At 51.6% G+C, this 24,081-nt stretch overlaps 1 protein-coding gene across 2 annotated transcripts; it reads left to right on the top strand.

Moving 5' to 3' along the window:
* Positions 1 to 24,081, top strand: Ephb4 (EPH receptor B4). Of its 2 annotated transcripts, none has more exons than XM_057764255.1 (17): positions 1 to 522; positions 4,583 to 4,653; positions 4,791 to 5,078; positions 8,246 to 8,642; positions 10,992 to 11,147; positions 11,737 to 12,069; positions 14,056 to 14,180; positions 14,733 to 14,898; positions 16,710 to 16,812; positions 17,143 to 17,207; positions 17,309 to 17,422; positions 18,209 to 18,456; positions 19,288 to 19,503; positions 20,326 to 20,475; positions 21,609 to 21,802; positions 21,995 to 22,150; positions 23,119 to 24,081. In XM_057764255.1, exons 1-17 carry the CDS (start codon positions 471 to 473, stop codon positions 23,246 to 23,248), a joined length of 2,964 nt encoding a protein of 987 aa, XP_057620238.1. In that variant the 5' UTR covers positions 1 to 470; the 3' UTR covers positions 23,249 to 24,081. The 2 variants fall into 2 exon arrangements, with proteins under 2 accessions (XP_057620238.1, XP_057620237.1); XM_057764254.1 differs by having other exon boundaries at positions 14,029 to 14,180.

Genomic DNA, 24,081 nt, shown 5'->3' with positions numbered 1-24,081 from the left:
CCCGGCCCAGCCTGTCTCCCTCCCTCCTGCTCGGTCCCCACTTTGGCTTCCACCCTCCTCTACCGCGACCCGCGCACTCAGCCCGGCGGCGCGTGAGCCACCAACCACTCCAGGGAGCGAGAGAGACCGCGAGCAATCGGCCCACACCAGTCAGCCAGGGCGGGACCCCCGAAGCCCCGGAGGGATCCCTAACTCTCAGCCACGTCCCGATCTCCGCCCGCCCAGCGACGGCCACTGCCAGGACGTCCCCCCTCAAGACTGGCCTCCCCGCGCGCGCGCGCTGCGGCGGGGACGTGGGGGCTGCACCTGAGCACGGGTGCCAGGCGCGCCCGCATGGGCCATCGCTGAGAGGCCCCCGACGGAAAGTCCCAGCAGCAGAGTCGGGGTGCATCCGCCCAAGGGAGGGTCAGACCTGGGGGGGCCAGGGCCCCCCAAACTCGGATCGTATTCAGCCAAAGTGAGGCGGCGCCATGGAGCTCAGAGCGCTGCTGTGCTGGGCGTCCCTCGCCACCGCTTTAGAAGGTGAGATTACTTGGGGGTGCCCCCCTATTCTTGGGGTTCCCAAAGTTGTGCCTCGGCGTGAAGAAGCTGGTCTCTCCCTATTCCAACTCTGGCACCCCTAAACACTTAAGACCAATAGTGCTAAAACGGGAGGGGGCGGGGGAAGAGGCGGCCTGGCGGGGAGTGGGGTTTTTCTTTTGTTTGGGAAAGAGATGGAGTCGAGAGCTGAGACCGGGGATCTTCCCATACCCAGTCTTCTAAACTCTCTGTCCTGATGCAAAGGCCCTTGGCAGCCTTCCTTTTCCTGCCCACCCTAATATTCAAAACTATCCCGAAAGTTTCTATCCATCCTCACCTCTGGCCAAACTCCGGGGAAAAGTTCCTGGAGGGGCACTTGCAGATTGGGCAGACCCCAGCTAGGCCATAAAACGACCCCCACCGCCAAGTCCCTACCATTCACACCTGGATCCTACAACCCCACACCGTAGTCACGGTGGCCCCATCTGCAGCCCCTCTCAAACGCCAAAGGCTAGCCAGGCGGCTGACCTCGTGCAGGTCCCCCCCTTTTTCTTGTTTTCCTCCAGCCTGTACTCCAACCTTTTGAATGCCATTTAGTCCTAAACTTTTCCCAAGCCCGTGGCTTTCTTCCAGCTGTGCAAGTCCGCAGAAACTGCCTAACGCTGGCTTGTGTTGCCCTAATTCACCCCAGCTGGCCACCTCCTAGTCGGCCTCAGATTTCTGGGGCTTTTTTCCCCTCCCTGTATTCCTCTCCAAATGCCTCTTGAAGATCTGTGGGCTTCTCACTTCTCATTCCCCCTTGGGGCTGCCCAGGACCTGTAAAACCCCCCTTCCCTGCTTCCCTAATCTCCTTTCAATGAATTTGGCTCCCCCCACAACCTCCCTTGCTGCTTAGAATCAAAGGGGTATATGAGGAGTGGGCTGCGGGAATGGGGAGGGGAGTTGCCGAAGGGAAGGATTCAAAGGCACTTGGAGAATCCTGCTCCCTCTAGGCTGGGCAGTGCTGTTCTGGCTGATCAAAGTGTGAGAATGGGGAGGGGGTGAGGGAAGGCTTTGGGCCCCTGGAAAGGAGGAAGTCAAACGGGCAGAAAATCCGTGAAGTGTGTCGGGAGGGAAAGAAGGATGCCAACAGGAAATGCCCCTTCTCACGTGTGTTACCTGGGTGTTTCTCAAGCCCTCCCGCCAGCTGTGCCAAGGGCATCGATTTTACTGTCCTTTTCACTTTTGATGGCCCGGCTTGAGCCAGCTCTCCCCGCCCCGCCCCATTTATACAAATGGAAAGACCGGAGCTTTAGAAATGTTAAAGTAGTTTATCAACCAAGGCCACGTCCCCCCACCCCACCCCAGGTGTAAACTGAGAGGCCACCCCGGGGGATCTGGAAAGGGAGTTGAGCAGCCGAGGTGGGATGGAGGTGTGGGTGGGTAGGGAACCCAGAGGCTGTAGTGAGCTGGGGGTGAAGTGGTCTGGGATCGTAAAAGTGAGTCTGAGCTCAGCTCAGCAGGCTGAAGAGCAAGCCTGTAGCACAGACAGTGTGTAAATTGGAGACAGGAAAACACTATCCAGGCTGGAACAATGGAGGGTGGAGTGTTAGGCCTCTATCCACCCCCTTCCCAGAACCCTGGCATCCTGTCCCCAATGTGCTCTGCTGGCTCCTGCCACCCACTGAGGGCCCCTAGGCTTCGCCTCCAGCTGGTCGGGTTTCTGCCTGCCCCTGCACCCATGGACATCACCGGGAGCTTTGAGGCCGCACCTCATCCACCCTATCTTCCCGTCACCCCTTTTCTCTCGCAGCCCCAAAGGGGAGGGTGGGACCTGGTCCCAGGTGTTCTGCTGGCTCCCCTGGGGGCCCACTTTCAATACTCAAATGTAGTTCCCTGACTTCTGCCCCCCCCCACACACACACCCCAGGTTGCCCTAACAGCTTCAGGGAATTCCCCAACCCTCCCTTCCCTCTTTGTATTACCAGAGGCTTCTGCACTTCTCCTAATCCCCCTACCCAGTCAGCACCCTGTCCCCTCCCCACAAGTGATCCCAGAGCCCTGTCAGGTGTGTTCATAACCCCCACTCCCCCACACACCTCTAAAATCCCCTCCTTTCTTTTTCCTAACCAATTCCAGATGTGGTGAGGCCTCTGCAGGAGCCGGGGTGGTAACCCAAGAGTCCAGGCTTCCAGAACTTATTCCTCAGATGGTGGCAAATGGGGGAGGTGCTGTGCCTCAGGCTAGGGCACCACCTTGAAGGAGAACTGGGGTGTCTGGTGTGAAAAGGGGGTGGGGCCTGGGAAGAGGACTAGAGTTGGGACGCAAGCCAATTTTGGCACGAAGGAGAGGGAATGAGGAGTTCAAGACAGGCCTGCCTGTAGGGAACCATGGCCTGGGCCAGCAGCCCCTTGCCCTAAGGGGCAAGGCCTGGCCGGGGATGTCCTGGATTTTGTTTTTAAACAAGATTTCATGTCATTCATACCAGCTACAAATTCACTACATAGTGAAGCCTGCTCTCGAACTCTTAGTCTTTCTGTCTCCACCTCCCAAATCCTGGGATTACAGAAATGTGCTACCATGCCCAGTGGTCTCGGTCTCTCTCTCTCTCTCTCTCTCTCTCTCTCTCTCTCTCTCTCTCTCTCTCTCTCCTCTCTCTTCTTCTTCTTCTTCTTCTTCTTCTTTTTTTTTTTTGGTTCTTTGTTTTTGTCTTTTGAGACAGGGTTTCTCTGTATATACTGGGTTGGCCTCGAACTCAGAGATCCATCTGCCTCTGCCTCTGCTGGGACTAAAGGCCTGGTTAACCGCCGCTCTTTTTGTGATGCTGGGATGAAGCACACTAAACAAGGAGCCGCGCCCCCAACCTCTCTGGCAAATGCTGAGGTCCAGCCCAAGAGCTACCACCTTCTTCAGATTTCCTGAGTGGTGGACTTTTAACTTCCAGCACGGGTTCCCCTTGTCCTGCTGGCCACAGCCTCCTGGGAAGCCTAGATCTCGGAATCCCTAGAGGCAGTCCAGTGCTGCTAGTGGAGTTGGTGCTGGGAGCAGGAGGCTTGAATCTAGGGGCAGTGGGAGGGCGATCCGTCTGGGAATGGTGCCTCCAGGTTTAACAACCTGCTTTGGATCCTCAGCACGCGTGTGTGCATAATCAGACAGACAGACAGACACACACACACACACACACGATTTTCTTTATGTGGGGAAGAGAGAGAAAGGAGTTAAAGAGTTTTTGTTCTTTCTTTCTTTATTTTTTTTTTTATTTTTTCGACTTTTCAAGATAGGGTTTCTCGGGGCTGGAGAGATGGCTCAGTGGTTAAGAGCATTGCCTGCTCTTCCAGAGGTCCTGAGTTCAATTCCCGGCAACCACATGGTGGCTCACAACCATCTGTAATGAGGTCTGGTGCCCTCTTCAGACATACACACAGAATATTGTATACATAATAAATAAATATTTAAAAAAAAAAGATAGGGTTTCTCTGTAGCTTTGGAACCTGTCCTGGAACTAGCTCTTTTTTTAAAAAAAAAAATATTTATTTATTTATTATGCATACAATATTCTGTCTGTGTGTCTGCAGGCCAGAAGAGGGCACCAGACCTCATTACAGATGGTTGTGGACCACCATGTGGTTGCTGAGAATTGAACTCAGGACCTTTGGAAGAGCAGGCAATGCTCTTAACCACCGAGCCATCTCTCCAGCCCTCGAACTAGCTCTTGTAGACCAGGCTGGCCTCGAACTCACAGAGATCCGGCTGCCTCTGCCCCACCACCACCCGGTTAAGAGTGTTCTTGTGCCATGGCACTTGTATGGCAGTCGGAGAGCAACTTGTGAGAGTTGGCTCTCTCCTTCCACACTGTGGGTCCCCAAAATCAAACTCAGGTCTGCAGACTTGGTGGCCTTGGTGGCTAGCATCTTTATCTCTTTGGCCCGAGGAAATAAATTTTGCCACCTCCTTGTATCCCGAGTCCACCTTGGAACTAGAAACATAACCCACTCCATACCATTCCTGTTTGTTTCCAGCAAGCTGCTGGCCTCACCTCTCTCCTACACCTCCCCAAAGGGCTGACTTTGTCTCTCTGCCTTAGAGACCCTGCTGAATACCAAACTGGAAACCGCGGACCTGAAGTGGGTGACTTACCCTCAGACAGAGGGCCAGGTAAGAGCTGGATCTCAGTTGATACAGGAGGGAAACTGAGGCAGAGGTTGTAAGGAAGCCCCCCGAAATACTCGCTTCCTGTAGCCACTCCAACAACTCTAGTTAGAGTCCCTGTCTGACCTTCCCTTCCTCTGCAGTGGGAGGAGCTGAGCGGCCTGGATGAGGAACAGCACAGTGTCCGTACCTATGAAGTGTGCGACATGAAGCGGCCAGGGGGCCAGGCACACTGGCTGCGCACTGGCTGGGTCCCAAGGCGAGGTGCGGTCCACGTGTATGCCACGCTGCGCTTCACCATGATGGAGTGTCTGTCCCTGCCGCGGGCCAGTCGCTCCTGCAAGGAGACATTCACCGTTTTCTACTACGAGAGCGAAGCTGATACCGCCACGGCCCACACGCCAGCCTGGATGGAGAACCCCTACATCAAGGTACGTCCGTGGGCTTCAACAGCCTCTCTAGGGCCTTTGGCAGTGTCGTTGGGGGCTAGAAGCAGCAGGTTTAAGTCTAGGGAGGGAAGAGGTGGTGTGGGTGGGCAGAAGGAAGAGGACGGGGGCACCGCCTGGCCTGTGTGGGGAGGGCGTGGCCGCAACTGTTGCCAGATCAGCGCTGCCGCTGCCTCTCGCTGGTGTCTTCCTCCTAGGCCCTCCACACAAACCCCTCCCCTGTCTTCTTGTTTCCTTTCTTCGTTTCGTCTTTGAGACAAGGTCTCAGGTAGCCCAGGCTGGCTTCAGATTCGATAGGCAGCTGAGGCTGGCCTTGAACTCCTGATCCCCTCATCTTCACCTCCCGAGTGCTGGGGTTATAGGTGTGTGCCATTGTACTCGGCTCCTACCTGACTTTTTAATAAGTTGGTCTGTTCTTTGTTGTCTTGTGAGACTGAGTCTCCCTATGTAGCTCTGGCTGCCTTGGAACTCTGTAGACCAGACTGGCTTTGGAGTCAGAGAGGTCCACCCACCTCTGCCTCCCAAACACTGGGTTTAAAGGCATTCGCCACTATGCCTTTTTTTTTTTTTTAAGATTTTAAAATTTTATTTGGTGTGCATGAGTGTTTTGTTCCAGTGTATATCTGTATATTATGTGTATCCTGGAACAGGAATTACTGATGGCTGTGAACTGCCATGTAGGTCTTTGGAATCAAACCCAAGCCCTCTATAAGAACAACAGGTGCTCTTAACCACCGAGCCGTCTGTCCAGTCTTGTCTTGTAAATCCCAGTTTCCAGCACCAGCCACACCTTGCCTCCCTAAAAGCTGAGGTGTTGCTGTCCCGTCTCGACTGGCCTTGAAAATGCTGGACGCAAAGTGATCCTCGGATTCAGCCCCTCCGATGTGCTAGCCCAGAACAGGGCTGCGAAGCCTAAGCTTTGAGGGTACGAGAAACCCTGGCAAGCCTCCCACACCTGATCCTCCTGCCTCCACCTCCCAAGTGTTGGGATTGTAGGTGGATGGCACCATACTCGACAGATTTCAAAATTTGTACATGATGTATGTATGTGTGTGTGTGTGTGTATGTATGTATGTGTGTATGTACGTATGTGGGTTTTGTTTATTTATTTATTGGGCGCCGGCCTGGCTGTGCACAGGGCAAGAACGGAGGGCAGTCAGAAGACAACTAACAGGAGTTGGACCTCTCCTTCTCGGGTCCTGGGGATGGAGCTCAGACCACTTTTCTTGGTGGAAATCCCTTTACCTCCCAAGCCAGCTTACCAACCTCTTGTTGTTGTTGTTGTTGTTGTTGGTTTTAAATTTTTTATTAGGTGGCTGGAGAAATGGCTCAGCCGTTAACAGCACTGGCTGCTCTTCCAGAGGACCCGGGTTCTCAGTTCCTAGCACCCACATCGCAGCTCACAACTGTCTGTAACTCCCAAGATCTGACACCCTCGCACAGATGTGCATGCAGGCAAAACACCAATGCACACGAAATAAAAATAAAAATATATACTTTTTAATTAGATTTATTAATTTTATTTTGTATTTTGTGGAAGTTTTGCCTGCGTATATTTATGCGCACCATTGTGGATGTATTTGGTGCCTGAGGGGACAGAAGAGGGTATTGGATTCTTGGAACTGGAGTTAAAGATGGTTGTTAGCCACCATGTGGGTGTTGGGCATTGGGTCCCCCGTCAAAACAATGACAGCTCTTAACTTCTGAGCTCTCTCCAAACTTCATGGTTTTTGTTTTCCTTTCTTTTCTTTTTCCTTTCCTTTCCTTTCTTTTTGTTTGTTTCTTTTTTCTTTTCTTTTTCCCTTTTCTTTCTTTTCTCTCTCTCTGTCTTTTTGTTTTGTTTTTGTTTTTTTTGAGATACAGTCTCTCTCACTGCTAGCCTTGAACTCAGAGCTGTCTCCCTGCCTCTTGGAAGGCGGGATAAGGCATGTACCAGCATGTCCAGGTTTGTTTTGTTAAGGATTTATTTATTTTTATTTTATGTATGTGAGTGTTTGTCTGCACGTCTGCCTGGTGCCCACAGAGGCCAGAAGAGGACATCATATCTCTTGGCACTGGAATTACAGATAGTTGTGATCTACCATGTGGGTGTTAAGAATCAAACTTGAGTCCTCATCAAGAGCAGCAAGTACCCATGACTACTAGCCCCTGTTTGGTTTTTAAAATGAGTTCTCACATATAGCTCAGGCTGGCCTCAAATTCTCTTATCTAGCCAAGGGTTACCAGAAATTCCTGGTCCTCCTGCCCCAAGCGCCCCAGGACTGGGATTGCAGGTGTGTGTTAGAGATTGACCCCAGTGCCTCCTACATGCTAGGTAGCCCTCTACCAACTGAGCTACATCCGCCCCTGGGAGACAAATTTTATAAATCTCCACCCAGCATCAGCTGTTGATTTCTGGGATGTCAGCATCTGGAGTGACCTATGCGTCCAGAGCCGATGTCTGTCCACCGTCACCTGCCTGTCACTTCTGTGGCTCTTCCGTTCCTCCCTGGAGCTGAGGTCATGGTGCTAGGTACCATGAATATTCATAGACAGGCGAATGATGGGTTAATTGCAACAGGACAGAGTCAGAGCAGCGGAGCAGCGTAGCTCAGGGGATTGATGGACAGCTGACGAGTGCATATTGGGCTGTGAAGTAGCTCACTTAGTAGAGTGCGTGCTTGACAGTCACAAGCCCTGGGTTGCATCCGGAGCATCGCATAAGTAAGTAGTGACACCTGCCTGTCATCCTGGCGCTTGGCGGGAGGAGGCAGGAGGAGCAGAAGTGCAGGGCCACCCTTGGCCACACAACAAGTTTGAGACCAGCCTGGACTACAGGAGACCGTGTATGCTGGGTGGTGGTGGCGCACGCCTTTAATCCCAGCACTCAGGGAGGCAGAGGCAGGTGGATCTTTGTGAGTTCGAGGCCAGCCTGGTCTGCAGAGTAAGTTCTAGGACAGGAGATACACAAGAAACCTGTCTCGAAAAACGAGAGAGAGAGAGAGAGAGAGAGAGAGAGAGAGAGAGAGAGAGAATGTATGTATATGTTACATATCATGGAAGAAAGGAAGAAGGTTCTTGATCAGGAGCTGAGATCACTGAAGGGCTCTGTGAAGATAGTCTACCGGATACAGGAAACGGGACAGTGATGGTGAACCGGCTTCTCTTGGCAGGTGGACACGGTGGCTGCCGAGCATCTGACCCGGAAGCGCCCTGGGGCTGAAGCAACGGGGAAAGTTAACATAAAGACGCTTCGCCTGGGTCCACTCAGCAAAGCGGGCTTCTACCTGGCTTTCCAGGACCAAGGAGCCTGCATGGCCCTGCTCTCCCTGCACCTTTTCTACAAGAAGTGCTCCCGGCTGACCATGAACTTAACCTACTTCCCAGAGACCGTGCCTCGGGAGCTCGTGGTGCCCGTGGCCGGTAGCTGTGTGGCTAATGCTGTCCCTACCGCCAGCCCCAGCCCCAGCCTCTACTGCCGCGAAGATGGACAGTGGGCTGAGCAGCCCATCACCGGCTGCAGCTGCGCGGCCGGGTACGAGGCTGCCGAGGGCAACAAAGTATGCCGAGGTGAGAATGGGGCCACCCAGGAAGCTTTCCTGTCTCGCTTGGGGCTGTCGTGCGTCTCATCCTGGTCTCGGTCTCTTTTTAAGCTTTGGGGCTTTTTTTATTTTAAACTTCAGGTTTTATTCTTAGTGTGGTAGGAAATAGTGTTTAGAATTTTGATAATTCCGTTAATTGATGGGGTGGTTGGTTGGGAGGCTGTAGGGGTCAGAGGACAACTTGCGGGAGTCCATGCTCTTCTCATCCTCCATGGGGTTCCGGGGACCAGACCCATCATCGGGCTTGGCAGCAGACACCCGCATTCAGCCCTTAAGATCCCCCATTCTTAGCACACCCTACTTCCTGGACACTTGGTTACTGGAGCTGGGAAAGAAGCTCTAGCCGTGGTTGGAGCTCTTCTTCTTGACCGAGCCACTAACCCCGCCCACCCAGCCCACCTCCTCTGCTTTCTGGACACCATCTGGAGGCGGGCCTGGGAGGTCCGACTATCGCTGAGCAGCTGGAATACCTCTGTGGGCTGAGGAAAAGGACTTCTTTATGATCTCCATTCTATTTGTTGGGAGTTTCCTCTCATTTATTGCGCATACTAGGCAAGCTCTATGTCCTCGGCCTTTTAGTTGATTTTTGGCGATGGTGACTTGGTTTTGTTGTAAAGTATTTATTATTATTTTTTAAATGTAGGTGCTGGTCATTCAAACTCAGGTTCTCATATTCACTTGCTCATTTGTTTGGTTTTGTTTAGAGATTTGCCTGTTCTGTGTGTTTGTTGGGGAGGGTGACTTGTGCTGCCAAGGCACTTGTGTGGTCAGAGGTCAGAGGCCAACTTGCAGGCATTCAATCACGTCACAAGTGGCAAGCGCCTTCACCCCTTGAGCCAGCTTGCAGTCCCGTAAATGACTTTATTTTCACAAATGTCCAACTAAAATTAGCCAGTCATTGCGTTCGGAATGTTGGCAAGGTCCCAGCCTTTGGATTGGGATCTGAGGTTTTACAGAGCATCCTAAAAACAGGACTCTACAGAGTAGGTTCTGGGTGCAGCAACAAGCTGAAACATTGTCTTTGCTCAGGACTTCAGGGGTCCGGGGATCCTAAGGCCAGCCACTGTTTCTCCTGGTGCTTTGTTTGTTTGTGGCTTTTATTTTTGTCCTGAGATAAGGTTTTCATTTGTAGTGAAGGCTGTCTTCCAACTCTGTGGATTCTCCTGCCTTAACCTCCTGAGGGTATCACCATGCCTAGCCTATACCTTGTTTTATTTTATTTTGTTTAATAATTTGAAAAGATTTATATTTTAAATTATGTGTGTATGTATAGTTATGCGTAGGAAGTATCAGATAACTCCTGGAGCAGGAGTTTCAGACTGCTGAGAACTGAACTCAGGTCCTCTGCAAGAGCAACAAATGCTTTTAACCTCTGAGCCATCTTTCTAGTCCCTGGATTTCGTTTTTGAGAAACAGGGTCTTCCTATGTAGCCCAGGCTGACCTTGAACTTGCAGTCTTTCTCTTGCCTCTGGCTTCCAAATACTATAATTACAGGATGGGACAAAACATCCAGCTTTATTTTGTATATTGGTAAAGGAGAAAAGTATATGGTGCCGCTCACACGCGCTTTCTTGATGCTTTACGTGGATTTTGATGCTTTACGTGGATTTTGGATCTCCTGCTTTCTCTTTCAGTCCTATGTGTTGGGCAGTGTGCATTCAAAATTATCCTGACGGCTGAGAATTTGGTAGAGTGCTGGCCTGGCAGGCACAGAGCCATGGTTTCCATCCCCTCCGCCGAGTAAACTGGATGTGTGGTGATGCACACTTGCCTGTAAACCCAGCATGTGGGAGGCAGAGACAGATCAGAGGTTCAAGGTCACCCTCAGCAATGCATGGAGTTTGAGGTCAGGCTGGGATGTAAAAGATGCTGTCTATATGTTAATTAAAATCATGAGAGGCTTCACCAGACTGCTGACGTTAGGGTTGGGAAGGGTGAGGACTCCTGTTCTAGCAGGAGTGGTCCCCCTTTTCCTCTTACTGGCCGGGTCCCTCATTCATTCCTTAGCTCTGCGTGCAGGTTTTGTTTTTGTTTTGGAGTTGGGAGATTCTTTTTAAAGCTTTTAAATATTTTCTAAACTTCATTTTATATGTATGAATGTTTTACCTGCATGGATGTCTGTGTACTGTGTGTGTGCCTGATGCCTTCGGAGGTCCGGAGTGGGCACTGGATGCCCTGGAATGTTGGCTGTAAGGAACCATGTGGGAACTGAACCCAGGTCCCCTGGAAGAGCAGCCAGTGTTTTTAACCACTGAGCCATCTCTCTGGTCTTCAGGGTGTTGTTTTTGATAGACACATGTGCTCTCTCTCCTTCAGCCTGTGGCCAGGGCACCTTCAAGCCTCAAGTAGGAGAGGAGCCGTGCCAGCCATGCCCAGCCAACAGCCACTCTAATAACATCGGCTCCACTGTCTGCCTGTGCCGGATTGGGTATTATCGGGCCCGGTCGGACCCGCGGAGTTCACCTTGCACTAGTAAGTTTCTGTTGTCCTGGGGTGAGGACATTGGTTCATTTCGGGGAGAGTGTATGAACTCCAGGAGCAGGCTCCCCCCATGGTCCCTGATCTAGTTTTCCATTCCTGTGATCAAACACCCAGACAAGACACACTTTAGGAGAGGAGGGAGTTAATTCAGCTAAATTCCAGATCCTAGTCCATCAGTGTGGGTCCTCAGGGCAGGAACAGCCAGCTACATATCCACAGTCGAGAACAGAGAGATAGGAATGTGCCGCGCTTGCTTATACTGACTTCTCAGATCGGTTCCTCCACTCTTACACAGTTCTGGGACCCCTGCGTAGGGAATGATTCTGCCCACGGGGGCTGGGCCCTCCCCTAGCACATAACTTAATCAAGACACGTCCCTAGGCCAACTCAATGCAGACAGTCCTTCATGGAGACTTTTCCCAGGTGGTTTTAGGTTGTGTCGAGTTGTCAAAACTAACCCATCACAGCCCCCATACTTCCCAGCCTCAATCTCATCTTGAACATTTCAGATTAGTGAGACTGTCTGTCCTTTAGGGTGGTCCCCTCCTCCCCTCTTCCTGATTCTTTTTTTTTCCCATAGCCCCACCCTCTGCTCCAAGAAGTGTGGTTCCCCATCTGAATGGTTCCTCCCTGCACCTGGAATGGAGTGCCCCCCTTGAGTCCGGAGGCCGAGAAGACCTCACTTACGCTGTCCGCTGCCGAGAGTGCCGTGCTGGGGGCTCCTGCTTGCCCTGTGGGGGCGATCTGACCTTTGACCCTGGCCCTCGGGACCTGGTTGAGCCCTGGGTGGTAGTCCGAGGGCTGCGTCCTGATGTCACCTATACCTTTGAGGTTGCTGCTCTGAATGGCGTGTCTGCCTTAGCCTCCGGACCAGTTCCGTTTGAGCCTGTCAATGTCACCACTGACCGTGAGGGTAAGAATGGGGACGTATGGGAGAGATGTTGAGCATGTCAAAGGCCCTGGTTAAACAGATCTGCCTCGGCACATAAACCAGCATAGGAAGTGGAAGCAGGGAAATCAGAAGGTCAAGGTTGTCCTTAGCTAATCCGAGAGATCCACCAGCAGAAGATCACGACCTTAAGAAGTGATGTGTTTGTATGGGAATGTTGTAATAAAACCGTGCAGCTGCTGCGCTCTAATAAATCTGAAAGGGGAAAAGAAAGAAGGGTGACATACTTATAACCCCAGTACTCAGGAAGATCAGTGGTTCAAGGCCCGTCTGAGCTACTTGAGACTGTCTCAAAGAGAAAGTATATCTTGGTATTAAGAAATCCAGCCAATGGTGGTGAGGTACACACTTTTAATCCCGGCACTCCAGAGGCAGGTGGATCTCTGAATCCTAGGCCAGCCTGGCCTAAAAGAATGAGTTCTAGGACAGCCAGGGCTACACAGTGAAACCCTGTCTTAGAAAACCAAAACCAAACAAACAGGAGAGAGACCATGGCTAAAAGAAAGCATTTAATTTGTGACTCATAGATCCGGAGGGTCATGGCATGGAGCATGGCAGTAAGGCAGCCATGGCGCTGCAAAAGCAGCTGAGAGCTCACATCTTGATTCATAAGAACTAACCAGAATTGGCTTGGGATTTTTGAAATTTCAAAGCCCACCCCCAGTGCGCTTCTCCAACAGGGCCACACATTCTAATCCTTCCGAAGCACTTCCACCAGCTGGGTACAAAACGTTAAAATACATGAGCCTGTGAACATCAGTCACATTCAAATGACCACAGAGAGAGGGAGTCAGGAATTCAGGGGGATGGGGTGAGAGATGTCAGAAGGCTGAGGGTAGAGGGGATCAAAAGGAATCTGTATGTGTGTGTGTGTGTGTGTGTGTGTGTGTGTGTGTGCGCGCGCACACACACACACATGCACATATGCACCAGAGGCCTAAGGCTGACTCGGGTGAGTTCCTTCATCAGTCTCCACTGATTTGGCTGATCTAGCTAGCCAGCCTGCTGAGGTATCCCCCTGCCTCTGTGCTCTGAGATACAGGAAACTGAGATGCCTATTCAGCATCTAACTGGGTGCTGGAGATCCAAACTCCTGGACTAGACAATTTGCTTAGTGGGCCGCCTTCCCGCCTTCCCTCCTTCCCTCCTTCCCACCTTCCCGCCTTCCCTCCTTCCCGCCTTCCCACCTTCCTTCCCACTTTCCCACCTTCCCACCTTCCCACCTTCCTTCCCACCTTCCCACCTTCTCACCTTCCTTCCCACCTTCCCGCCTTCCCGCCTTTCTGCCTTCGCACCTTCCCATCTTCCCGCCTTCCCGCCTTCCCGTCTTCCCGCCTTCCCGCCTTCCCACCTTCCCACCTTCGCAACGCCACAGTTACTGTTCTTTTACCTTTTGGTTGTTTTTGTTTTTCGAGACAGGATTTCTCTATGTAACAGTCCTGGCTGTTTTTGAAACTCTCTTTGTAAACCAGGCTGGCCTTGAACTCACAGAGCTCCACCTGCCTCTGCCTTCTGAGTGCTGGGATCAAAGGCACGCGCCACCATTTCCGTGCTTGGAAATTTTTTAAAAGATGTATTTATTTCTATGTTTGTGAGAGCCACATGTGACGAGGTGCCCAAAGAGGCCAGAAGAGGGTGTTGGGTCCCCTGGCACTGCAGTTGCAGGCTGCTGTGAACTACTGGATGTAGGGGCTGGGAACTGAACCTGGGTCCTCTGCAAGGGCAGTAAGAACAACTTTTAACCACTGAACCATCTCCAGCTCCTCCAAAGGAATTCCTGTAAAATTTGGAAGAAGAAACTAGTTCTAACTGGTGGAGGTAGAATGTGCAGGGTCCTTGACTGCCTCTCCCAGCATCCATGGGGGGGGGGGGGGCGCGGGTAGGGGAAGAACTGGAGAAAGGAATTGCTAGACTTTGCAGTAGGGCACGCTGGGTTTCTTTCTCCTGCAGTGCCTCCTGCAGTGTCTGACATCCGGGTGACTCGGTCATCGCCCAGCAGCTTGATCCTGTCCTGGGATGTCCCCAGAGCACCCAGTGGGGCTGTGCTGGACTACGAGGTCAAGTATCATGAGAAGGTGAGACCAGTCTCGGCCCCGGTGGAGGGAGTAGTGGGTGTTGGTTCAGCTGAGATACCTGATCGGGAGACATCAGTTTCAGGTTGACTGTTTATTAGCTGTACAACCATGCGGCCAGTCCTTGGCCGTCTCTGGGCCTCAGTTATCCTCATCTGTAAAATAGTTATTATACCGCCAGGCACAGAGGAGTGCTGCAAAGGGCTGTCAGAGTAGCTCAGCAGTAGGATGCTCCTCTAGAGTCCGCAGTGGGGGAGTTGAAGGGCTTGGCTCAGTGGTAGAGCCCCTGCCTAGGATCCCCCAGTGAGGGGCTGGGGTGTGGCTCAGTGGTAGAGCCCCTGCCTAGAGTCCCCCAGTGAGGGGCTGGGGTGTGGCTCAGTGGTAGAGCCCCTGCCTAGGATCCCCCAGTGAGGGGCTGGGGTGTGGTCAGTTGTATAAAGATGCTAGGAGGATTAGTGACGCCACACAATGGGATAAAGCGGGAAGAAAGTGGGAACAAAAATCAGCAGAGAAGGGTGAATGTCTCACGACCTATTCCTTCCCCTTCCTCGACAGGGTGCAGAGGGCCCCAGCAGTGTACGTTTCCTGAAGACGTCAGAAAACCGAGCTGAGCTTCTGGGGCTGAAGCGGGGAGCCAGCTACCTGGTCCAGGTACGCGCACGCTCCGAGGCCGGCTATGGCCCCTTCGGCCAAGAGCATCACAGTCAGACACAACTGGATGGTAAGTTTGGGGATTTGGGTGGGAACTGGGATCGTTGTGCCCTCGCGCCCCCCCATCCCCTGCCCCGACCAGGCAGGTCTGAGCTCAGTGTCCCCAAAGTCATTTTCTTCAGTGATAAGGTCTGGTCAGCAAAGATGGCATAGGCCAGAGAGACTGTGAAGTCCGCAGGGCTGTTTGTTCTCAGCAGCAGGTTGACTCGTGAGCCCCAGTTCTTTCTTCCAAGAAGATGAGAAAAATCATCCAACCTTTATCATAGAATTCTGAGGTAATATAAGGCAGCTTGTGCTTTTAACATGTTAGACCCATGATTTTCCAAGTTATTTATTTATTTATTCGTTTATTGACCTATGAGACATCTCACTCTGAAGCTCACTATGTAGACCAGGCTGGCCCCAAACTCACATAGATCCCTTTGCCTCTGCCTCCCCAGTGCTGGGGTTGAAGGTGTGCACCACCACACCCCACTAACGCCAGGCATTTTTAAACAGCTCATTCCTTCCTATCTCCCTTTGTGTTTTATGAGATAAGGTCTTGCTGGGTAGCCATAGTGATGTTCTAGAACTCGCAAGGCTGTGCTCAAGGTGTTAGCAGTTCTCCTGCTTCTGCTTTCTGAGTGCTGGGGATTACAGGAGTGGACCAGCATGCTTGGCCTGCGCGGATGTCTGTGCACTGTGTATCTGCAGTACACGTGAAGGCCAGAAGTGGGCGCTGGATCCCTGGGAGCTGGAGTTACAGATATATGAGCTCCCCCATGTGGATGCTGGGAAAGGAACCCAGGTCCTCTGGACGAGCCCGCTGGTGCTCCTTAGCCGCTGAAGCATCTCTCCAGACCCTTGTTTCTTTCTTCTAGAGACAAGGGTCTCATTGTATGGCACAGGCAATCCCCCTGCCTCAGCCTCTTAAGTGATGGGGTCACAGGCGTGGACCATCACTTTTGTCTTAGCTTTCTTCGTGCTGATGGACTCCAAGACCATTTTGTATGCTCCACCAGACTCTACCACTGAGCAATGTCCCCAGCCCTTATTTTTATTTTGCGATTGGGTTTTGCTCTGTTGCCCAGGCTGATCCAGAACTAGCTATTATAGCCCAAGCTGGTGTTGAACTCTGTCCTCCTGCCTCAGCCTCCTGAATGGGATTACATGTGTGTGCTACCTACTGTTCCACCTTTGGACTCTTACTCAAATGGGATTTATTATTATTGTTATTATTATTATTCACTTATTTATTTATTTATTTATTTATTTATTTATTTATTTATTATTTTCTGAGACAGGTTTTACTATAGCTTTGGCTGCCCTGGAACTCACTCTGTAGACCAGGCTGGCCTTGTATACACAGAGATCCACCTGCCTCTGCCTCCTGAGTGCTGGGATTAAAGGCATATGCCACTACTACCTGGCTGAGCATTTTTTCTTAGAGGACACCAGAACATAAAACAAAATCAACGTGTCTCTGGCCAGGGAGATGGCTCAGTCAGTGCGCCTGCCGTGAACGCATGAGGACTTGAGTTCGGATCCCAGAACACACACACAGGTCGTGTGTGATGCCCTCCAAATGCATATGCAGCACATGAATGAACAAACACACACACGTGCGTGCGCGCGCACACACACACACCAACCAAAATTCCCCGAACATCTCTGGCAAAACAAAGCTTGGACACTTTCTCCGTTGTCGGCAGTCTGAGCTCACTGCTCACTTGGCTTGTCGTCCTGGGCTGGGGTCTGCTCTCAGGAGACCTCAGACTGTTGCTTGAAGCTGGAGTTAGGGAATCAGGGACTCTGGGCTTTACCTGACCTTTTCTCCTGCAGAGAGTGAGAGCTGGCGGGAGCAGCTGGCCCTGATTGCAGGCACTGCCGTTGTGGGCGTGGTCCTGGTCCTGGTGGTCATTGTCATTGCTGTCCTCTGTCTCAGGTAAAGACGCTGGCCTATAAACTCCCTGTGGGCTGTTACCAACTCACACACCCTAGAGCGGTGGTTTTCAGCCTCCCTAATGCTGCGACCCTTTAATACAGTTCCTCATGTGGTGGTCACCCCCAACCATAACATTATTTTCTTTGCTACTTCATAACTGAAATTTTGTTACTGTCATGAATGGTAATGTAAATGTCTGTGTTTTCTGATGGTTTTAGGCGACCCCCCTCACTTCACGTCTCCCCACGGGCCAGCTGGAGTCTCAGTCTCTGTGAGAATACACAGAGATAGAGCTCACTTTGCTCTTTCCTACTTTTCTCCCGGTTATAGGAAACAGAGCAGCGGGAGGGAGGCTGAGTACGCGGACAAACATGGGCAGTATCTCATTGGGCACGGTATGTGGGCCACAGCAGGGGAAAGGAGCTGGGACCTAACAGGACATTACAGTACAGAGGAATTGGCTTCCTGGTTAATGGGATCCCCTGTGACTCCTTAGGTACAAAGGTCTACATTGATCCCTTTACTTATGAAGACCCTAATGAGGCAGTGAGGGAATTTGCCAAAGAGATCGATGTCTCCTATGTCAAGATTGAAGAGGTGATTGGTGCAGGTAAGAGGAGCAAGTAGGGGCGCTGGGGAGCGGGCTCAGTTGGTAGAGAGCCTACCGTACACACGTGATAACCCGCGTTTGATCCCCAGGTCCACATGAAATACCTAGGGACAGCGGCATATGCCTGTAATCGCAGCTGGGGGGTGGATGGGACAGGACAGACCAACGGACAGGTGGATTGCCAGTGATCATTGACCAGTCAGCCTAGCCAAACTGATGAGCTCTGGGTTCAATGAGAGAGAGAGCTTCTCTCAAAAACTGAGGAGGATTTCTGGGTGTGGTATCACACATCTTTAATCTCAGACCTTGGGTGGCCTCAGGGGCAGCCTGCTCACCAGGTTTGAGGCCAGCCTGGTCTACATAGCAAGTTCCAGACTGGCCAGGGCTACAAGATGGCTCAGGAGGTAAAGGTGACTAAAGCCAAGGGTGGTTACCTGTGTATGACATCCAAGGAGGAGAGAACTAATTACTGAGATTGTCCTCTGACCTTCACACATTCGTGTATACGCACACACACACACACGCATGCACGACCATAAAATATAATTTAAAAAGAAAGAAAAGATAGAGGTAGAAGAAATATCAGGTGTTGACTTATGGTCTCTATCAACCTCTATCCTCCACATTCACATGCATACATACACCCACAAGAACCTGTGTAACCAAGCACACACACACACACACATATGCACACACACACGCACACACAAAGGTAGAAGCCTAGGTAACGGAAATGAAACAGACAGGTCAGGATGGGAGAACTGACCCTCCGTGTTCTTGCTGAAGGTGAGTTTGGTGAGGTGTGCCGGGGTCGGCTGAAGGCACCAGGGAAGAAGGAGAGCTGCGTGGCCATCAAGACCCTGAAGGGTGGCTACACGGAGCGGCAGAGGCGTGAGTTCCTGAGCGAGGCCTCCATCATGGGCCAGTTCGAGCATCCCAACATCATCCGCCTCGAGGGTGTGGTCACCAATAGCGTGCCAGTCATGATCCTCACTGAATTCATGGAGAACGGAGCCCTGGACTCCTTCCTCCGGGTGAGCCACCCTACCCCCTTTCACAACCGCTATGCACTGTTTGGTGGGGGGGTGGGGGCGGGACAGCGAGAGCTGGACTCCAAAAACAGGACAAAGCAGAATTCATGCCTGCAATCCTAGCACTGGAGAAACTGAGGCAGGAGGCTTGTGAGTTTAAGCCAGCCTGGGGATACAAAGCCAATTCTAGGCCATCTGAGACTAAATGATATAGCAAAACTCTACCTTCAAAAAAAAGTTAATAGTTTCAAACACGAAAAAAATCAAAGCAGATCTTCAACAGTGACTCAGTTATTTGACTGATATATTTTTGTACATAACTAGAGAGTCCGACCAAGGTCTCACATATGCTGTACATGTTCTCTATTGCTGAGCCATGCACTCAGCTTCTTATTGACGGATTCTAGGCAGGAGCTGTACCACTGAGCCACACCCCAGCCCCTCACTGGGGGATTCTAGGCAGGTGTTCTACCAATGAGCCACGCCCCAGCCAAAATAAATAAAACAAAAACCAGGAAGCATGGTGGTTCATACCTGTAATCCCAGAGTTTGGGATATTGATATAGGATTGCCATAAATTCCCGTCCATCCAGGGCTAAAAGCAAGGCTTTGTCTCCAAAATGCAAAAACTAAAATATAAGGTATTATGAGAAACTGTGTTAGGGTGTTAGAATATCCAGAATTTAGTAAGTAGGACTGCCTGAGAGAACTGAGCTGCCTTCTAGGTGGGCTGAGATGGGTATTTGAGTGACAGGCGCGGTGAATGGAGTGGCGAGGAGGGTAAATTGTGGGTGATTTATCCTAAACAAGCCTTTCCCCCTTTCTCTTCTTCAGCTGAATGACGGGCAGTTCACAGTCATCCAGCTGGTGGGTATGCTGAGGGGGATTGCCTCAGGCATGCGGTACCTGGCTGAGATGAGCTACGTTCACCGAGATCTGGCTGCTCGTAACATCCTGGTCAACAGCAACCTAGTCTGCAAGGTCTCCGACTTTGGCCTCTCCAGATTCTTGGAGGAAAACTCTTCTGACCCCACCTACACAAGCTCCCTGGTGAGCCTGGGGTCAGGGGTCCCAGCTAAGCGTTCCAGCCCCAGGGGAGGCAGTTGGAGAAACAGCAAGTATCAGCAGCTTCGGGCCCGGGAGAGAATGTAGGTGCAGACAGTAGGGAAATCAGCTTCCGATGTGTAGGAAGAAAACAGGTGTGGAGATAGGAGATTGGAGGCCTGGAAAGAGATGAGACCAACAGTAAGGAGGCTGAGGAAGGAAGGTCGTGTGATGGAAGCCAGCCTGGGCTACCTAGGGGTCTGGATCCTATCTCAGAAAAAGATGTGGAGGTGTGTACCTGTCATCCCAGCCTGGGGAGGTGGGAGCTGGAGCCGAGCTAGGGCCACGTGAGGCTCTGTTTCTAGAAATCATCTCGGGATGTGGGGCCAGGAGTCGGGAACTGTCTTAGTCTTTTCCTATGGCTCTAATAAAATATGCTGACAAAGATACCCTTAAACAGGGTTATTTGGAACTCAGTTCAAGGGACAGCCCGGGTGTGGTGACAAAACCAAGGCAGGCAGGAACTGGAAGTGGCTGGTTACACTGCACCCACAGTCAAGACACAGAACAAGAAAGGAAGGCCTGTGCTTAGTTAGCTCCCTTTGTCCTGTTGATTCAGTCCAGGACGCGCGCCAGGAAACGGCACTACCTGCTTTTAGGCTGGGTCCTCCCACCTTGTTTAACCCCATTAAGATAATTCCTCTCAGGCGCTACGGGCTCATCTCCGAAGGTTCTAGATTCCATCAAAGCAGGCAACGCTGTCCATCATGGAAAGATATTCCTGGGTCTTGCTGGTGCCTGGGTTCACCTTTCCTCCTCTTTCCACAGGGAGGAAAGATTCCCATCCGGTGGACTGCCCCTGAGGCCATTGCCTTCCGGAAGTTCACCTCTGCCAGTGATGCCTGGAGCTATGGGATTGTCATGTGGGAGGTCATGTCTTTTGGGGAACGGCCCTACTGGGACATGAGCAACCAGGACGTGAGTGTTCCACGATCATACCGAGATTCTTGCCTGGGATACAGGAGTGGGGGATGGGGGATAGGGTTCCCAGACTTCCCCACCAATGTTGGGGATAGTGGGGGTGACACGAAGAGGAAGTGATATTTACATCCAAGAGCTGGCTGCAGGGACTGGGACAATGACTCGATAAGTACAGTGCCTGCCATTGCAGGGACAAGGACCCAAGTTCAGATCCCTAGCACCCACATAAAAGCCAAATTCATAGGCGCTCATCCATGACCCCATTGTACGGGGGTGTTGAAGACAGGCAGATCAGGGGGACTTAATGGCCCACCAGCATAGGTTCAGAGAGACATTGTCGAGACATTGTCTCAGGGAGGGTGACTCGGCGGGTAACGTGCTTGTAATGCAAGCATGAGGATCAGAACTCAGATCCCCAGCACTCTCATCGATGTCAGGTAGGTGTGGGAGTCTGCCTGTGACCCCAGCATTTGGGAGGTGACTACAGGAGATCCTGATCAAGCTAGACTGGGATAATTAGGTCTGGGTTCACGGGAGAGATCCTGCCTCCATATATAAGGTGGAGTGTGATTGAGGAAGACGGCTGATGTTCTCCTCTGGTTATTACATGCAGCATGCACACACACACACACACACACACACACACATGCATGCAGAAAAAGGAGAGATGGAAGATGGATCAGTGGGCAAAGGCACCTACCGCCAACCAACACAGTGGAAGGAAAGAACTGATTCCTTCAAATTGTCCTCTGACCTCTACATTTGTGCTACTGATTGCATGTGCGCACGCGCACACACGCACCCTGCTTCCACAACTAAGTAAATACATAAAAGCAATAGAGAATAAAATGAGCTGGAGAGCCATGGAGGAAGACACTCTTTATTGGCCTCCATGTGCACGCATACACGTGAACAAACACACAGAGTTGGACTTGGATGTAGCATTGCTAGATTTGGGGATGGATGGTGAGCAGGGTTGGGAGGTTACACTCTGGACTGAAGCCCGGGAGCTACCGGTGTCGGGGGTGGTGCTTTGCCAACCTCCACCCACCTGTTATTGGGTGGCTGTGGTTCCCAGCCCAACATGATTCTCTCAGATCTTCACCTCGTCCTTCTCCTTATCACCGCAGGTGATCAATGCCATTGAACAGGACTACCGGCTGCCCCCTCCCCCAGACTGCCCCACCTCCCTCCACCAGCTCATGTTGGACTGTTGGCAGAAGGACCGGAATGCCCGGCCCCGCTTCCCCCAGGTGGTCAGCGCTCTGGACAAGATGATCCGGAATCCTGCTAGCCTCAAAATTGTGGCCAGGGAGAATGGAGGGTGAGGATCCCAGAGAACAGCCCCCTCCACCTCTGACTGCCACAACCCAGGAGCCTTTCTAAGTGGCCGGGGGTATTCGTCCGTTTGATGACATATGGACTAGTCTGTGTTGGTCTTCCCAAAGCCCTCTGGTGTGGTAGCTGTCCAACTTAGCATTTCTCTCCATCTTTATCCTCTCCACCTCACCCTCAGGGCCTCACATCCACTCCTGGACCAACGGCAGCCTCACTACTCTGCCTTTGGCTCTGTGGGTGAGTGGCTTCGAGCCATCAAGATGGGAAGATACGAGGAAAGTTTTGCAGCAGCTGGGTTCGGCTCCTTTGAGGTGGTCAGCCAGATCTCTGCAGAGTAAGTGGGAAGGGCGCAGCACTCAGTACCTGGGGACTCTGGGTCCAGCCTCAGGGACTGAGTGTTAGACTGGTGATCCAGCACCATGCCCAGGGCTGCACACCAAACAAATCATGACTGAGGTTGAGACCCCGGATTCTCCCAGATAGCAAAGCCCTGCTGGTGTTCATTCTGGCGCCTTCTCAGCCCTGGGCCATCTCTCTTCCCATCCCCAGCCTGTATCTATCTTTGTGCTTCTATCTACATTCCAAACCCGGCTCTCACATTAATGTGTCAACTCCAGTTCTCTTTTCCCACCCATAAAAGGAGAAGACGGGACTGAGATCTGGAAATCCCTTTCCAGCTTTGATCTTAAATGGTTTTATGATTCTATCAACTCCCAAATAACTGTTCTCTTGCCTGTCTGTACTTGGAATGCCTCCTTTCTCCTGTTTCTGATTCTCTCCCAAGGCCTTCGCTTACTCCAGCTTTGGAAGTGGGGGGAAAGGCATAGACTTATGTAGGCAGGAGGTGGTGGCATACCGGTATAGCACTGTTCTCCCAGCTCCTTGGGAGGCTGAGGCAGGAGGATTTTTCATTTGAGGCTAGTATGGCCGACATATCAATACCTTGTCCTCAGTTTACCAAATAAAATAATATGTAAAATTAAAGAAAAAAAAAACCTTCAGAAGATGCCTGGTCAGGCAGGTCCCCATCTCTCCTTAACATCTCCCTTGAGGCAAAGCTCCCCTTGATGCCCTAGTTCTTTTTCTGTTGGCCCCTTTCCTTATTTCTTACTCTTCTAAAGCAGTTTCTGAAGCCTCTTTCCCCTAACTTCTCTGAGGCTTTTCTCTTTCTGTCCTCTTTGGCAGCTGTAGAGGCTTGGTGCCTAAATTCTGCCTAGCAGCTCCTGACATCACCACCCTATGGGCTTCCTGATTGGCCGGTCCCTAAACTCAGCCAGCCTTCTGTTTTTCCACCCCCCGCAGGGACCTTCTCCGTATTGGAGTCACTCTAGCAGGACACCAGAAGAAAATCTTGGCCAGTGTGCAGCATATGAAGTCCCAAGCTAAGCCAGGAGCCCCTGGTGGCACAGGGGGACCAGCCCAGCAGTTCTGACCTCCAAGGCCTCACCACGCCATTACATGGCCTTCCCTTCTTTCCGGGGCAGAGCGCGGGGACTCATAGAGATGCCCCTCTCCCCCCAACACAGTCTCCCATTGGATTGCACTTTGAACTGAGGGGGTTGGGAGTTGGTAATCTTTGAGACCCAGGATTTGGGGAGCTGTGCCATATGGGATGGTAAGAATTATCTGCCCTCCAGGCGGGGAACCCCAAACTCAGAGTGAGTCTTTCCCTCAAGCCTGGGCAAAAAAAAAAAAATCCCTAATCTTCCATCTTCCCAGAGGGCTCACTCCCCAAGTGCCTTCCACTTCAGTGGGCAAGTTCCTGCAGACCAAAGAGAAAGGGTGACCAGCCTGCCAACTTGGGAGTGGTGAATGTCCCAGGAGGCAGGAAGGGGCTGTCAAGACCCAGTGATGTAATCATTGGATTTTGATGTCCCAACTTGCTGCTGTCACCACCAAAGGCAATCATTTTCCCCTTGTGAATGCCCCTCCCCTCATCTGCCTTCATATTGAAGGTTCTGGATTTTTACTGTTTTTATTTTGTTATTTCTCCTCCTTTTTCTCCCCTTTGTCCAGATTTTGTGTGTTGACGGGTACCTGTTTCCACCCTCCTGTTGGGAACAAGGACCCATTGATATGTTCTAGAACAGTGCCTTGGAAATGCCACAGCCCCAGACAGTTCCTTTCCCCTTCCCTCCCCCCAGCACCCTCAAGCTGTGTCCATGAGTGGAGGGGAGGGAGGGAGGTGGTAAAGGCAGACAGCGGTGCTTGGAAGGGGGTTCTTAAATTATATTTAAAAAGAAAATTTTTGTATAAATAAAAGAA

Source organism: Chionomys nivalis, chromosome 3 (genome assembly GCF_950005125.1).
Source record: "Chionomys nivalis chromosome 3, mChiNiv1.1, whole genome shotgun sequence".
NCBI lineage: Eukaryota > Metazoa > Chordata > Mammalia > Rodentia > Cricetidae > Chionomys > Chionomys nivalis.
The sequence above is the reverse complement of the archived record's forward strand: the minus strand, read 5'-3'. Positions and strand labels throughout refer to the sequence as shown.

Coding starts and splice junctions, on each gene's coding strand:
- Ephb4 (XM_057764254.1), top strand. CDS start 471: ATGGAGCTCAGAGCGCTGCTGTGCTGGGCGTCCCTCGCCACCGCTTTA. Junction 4,654..4,790: donor ACCCTCAGACAGAGGGCCAG/GTAAGAGCTGGA, acceptor CTTCCTCTGCAG/TGGGAGGAGCTGAGCGGCCT. Junction 20,476..21,608: donor GGGACATGAGCAACCAGGAC/GTGAGTGTTCCA, acceptor TTATCACCGCAG/GTGATCAATGCCATTGAACA.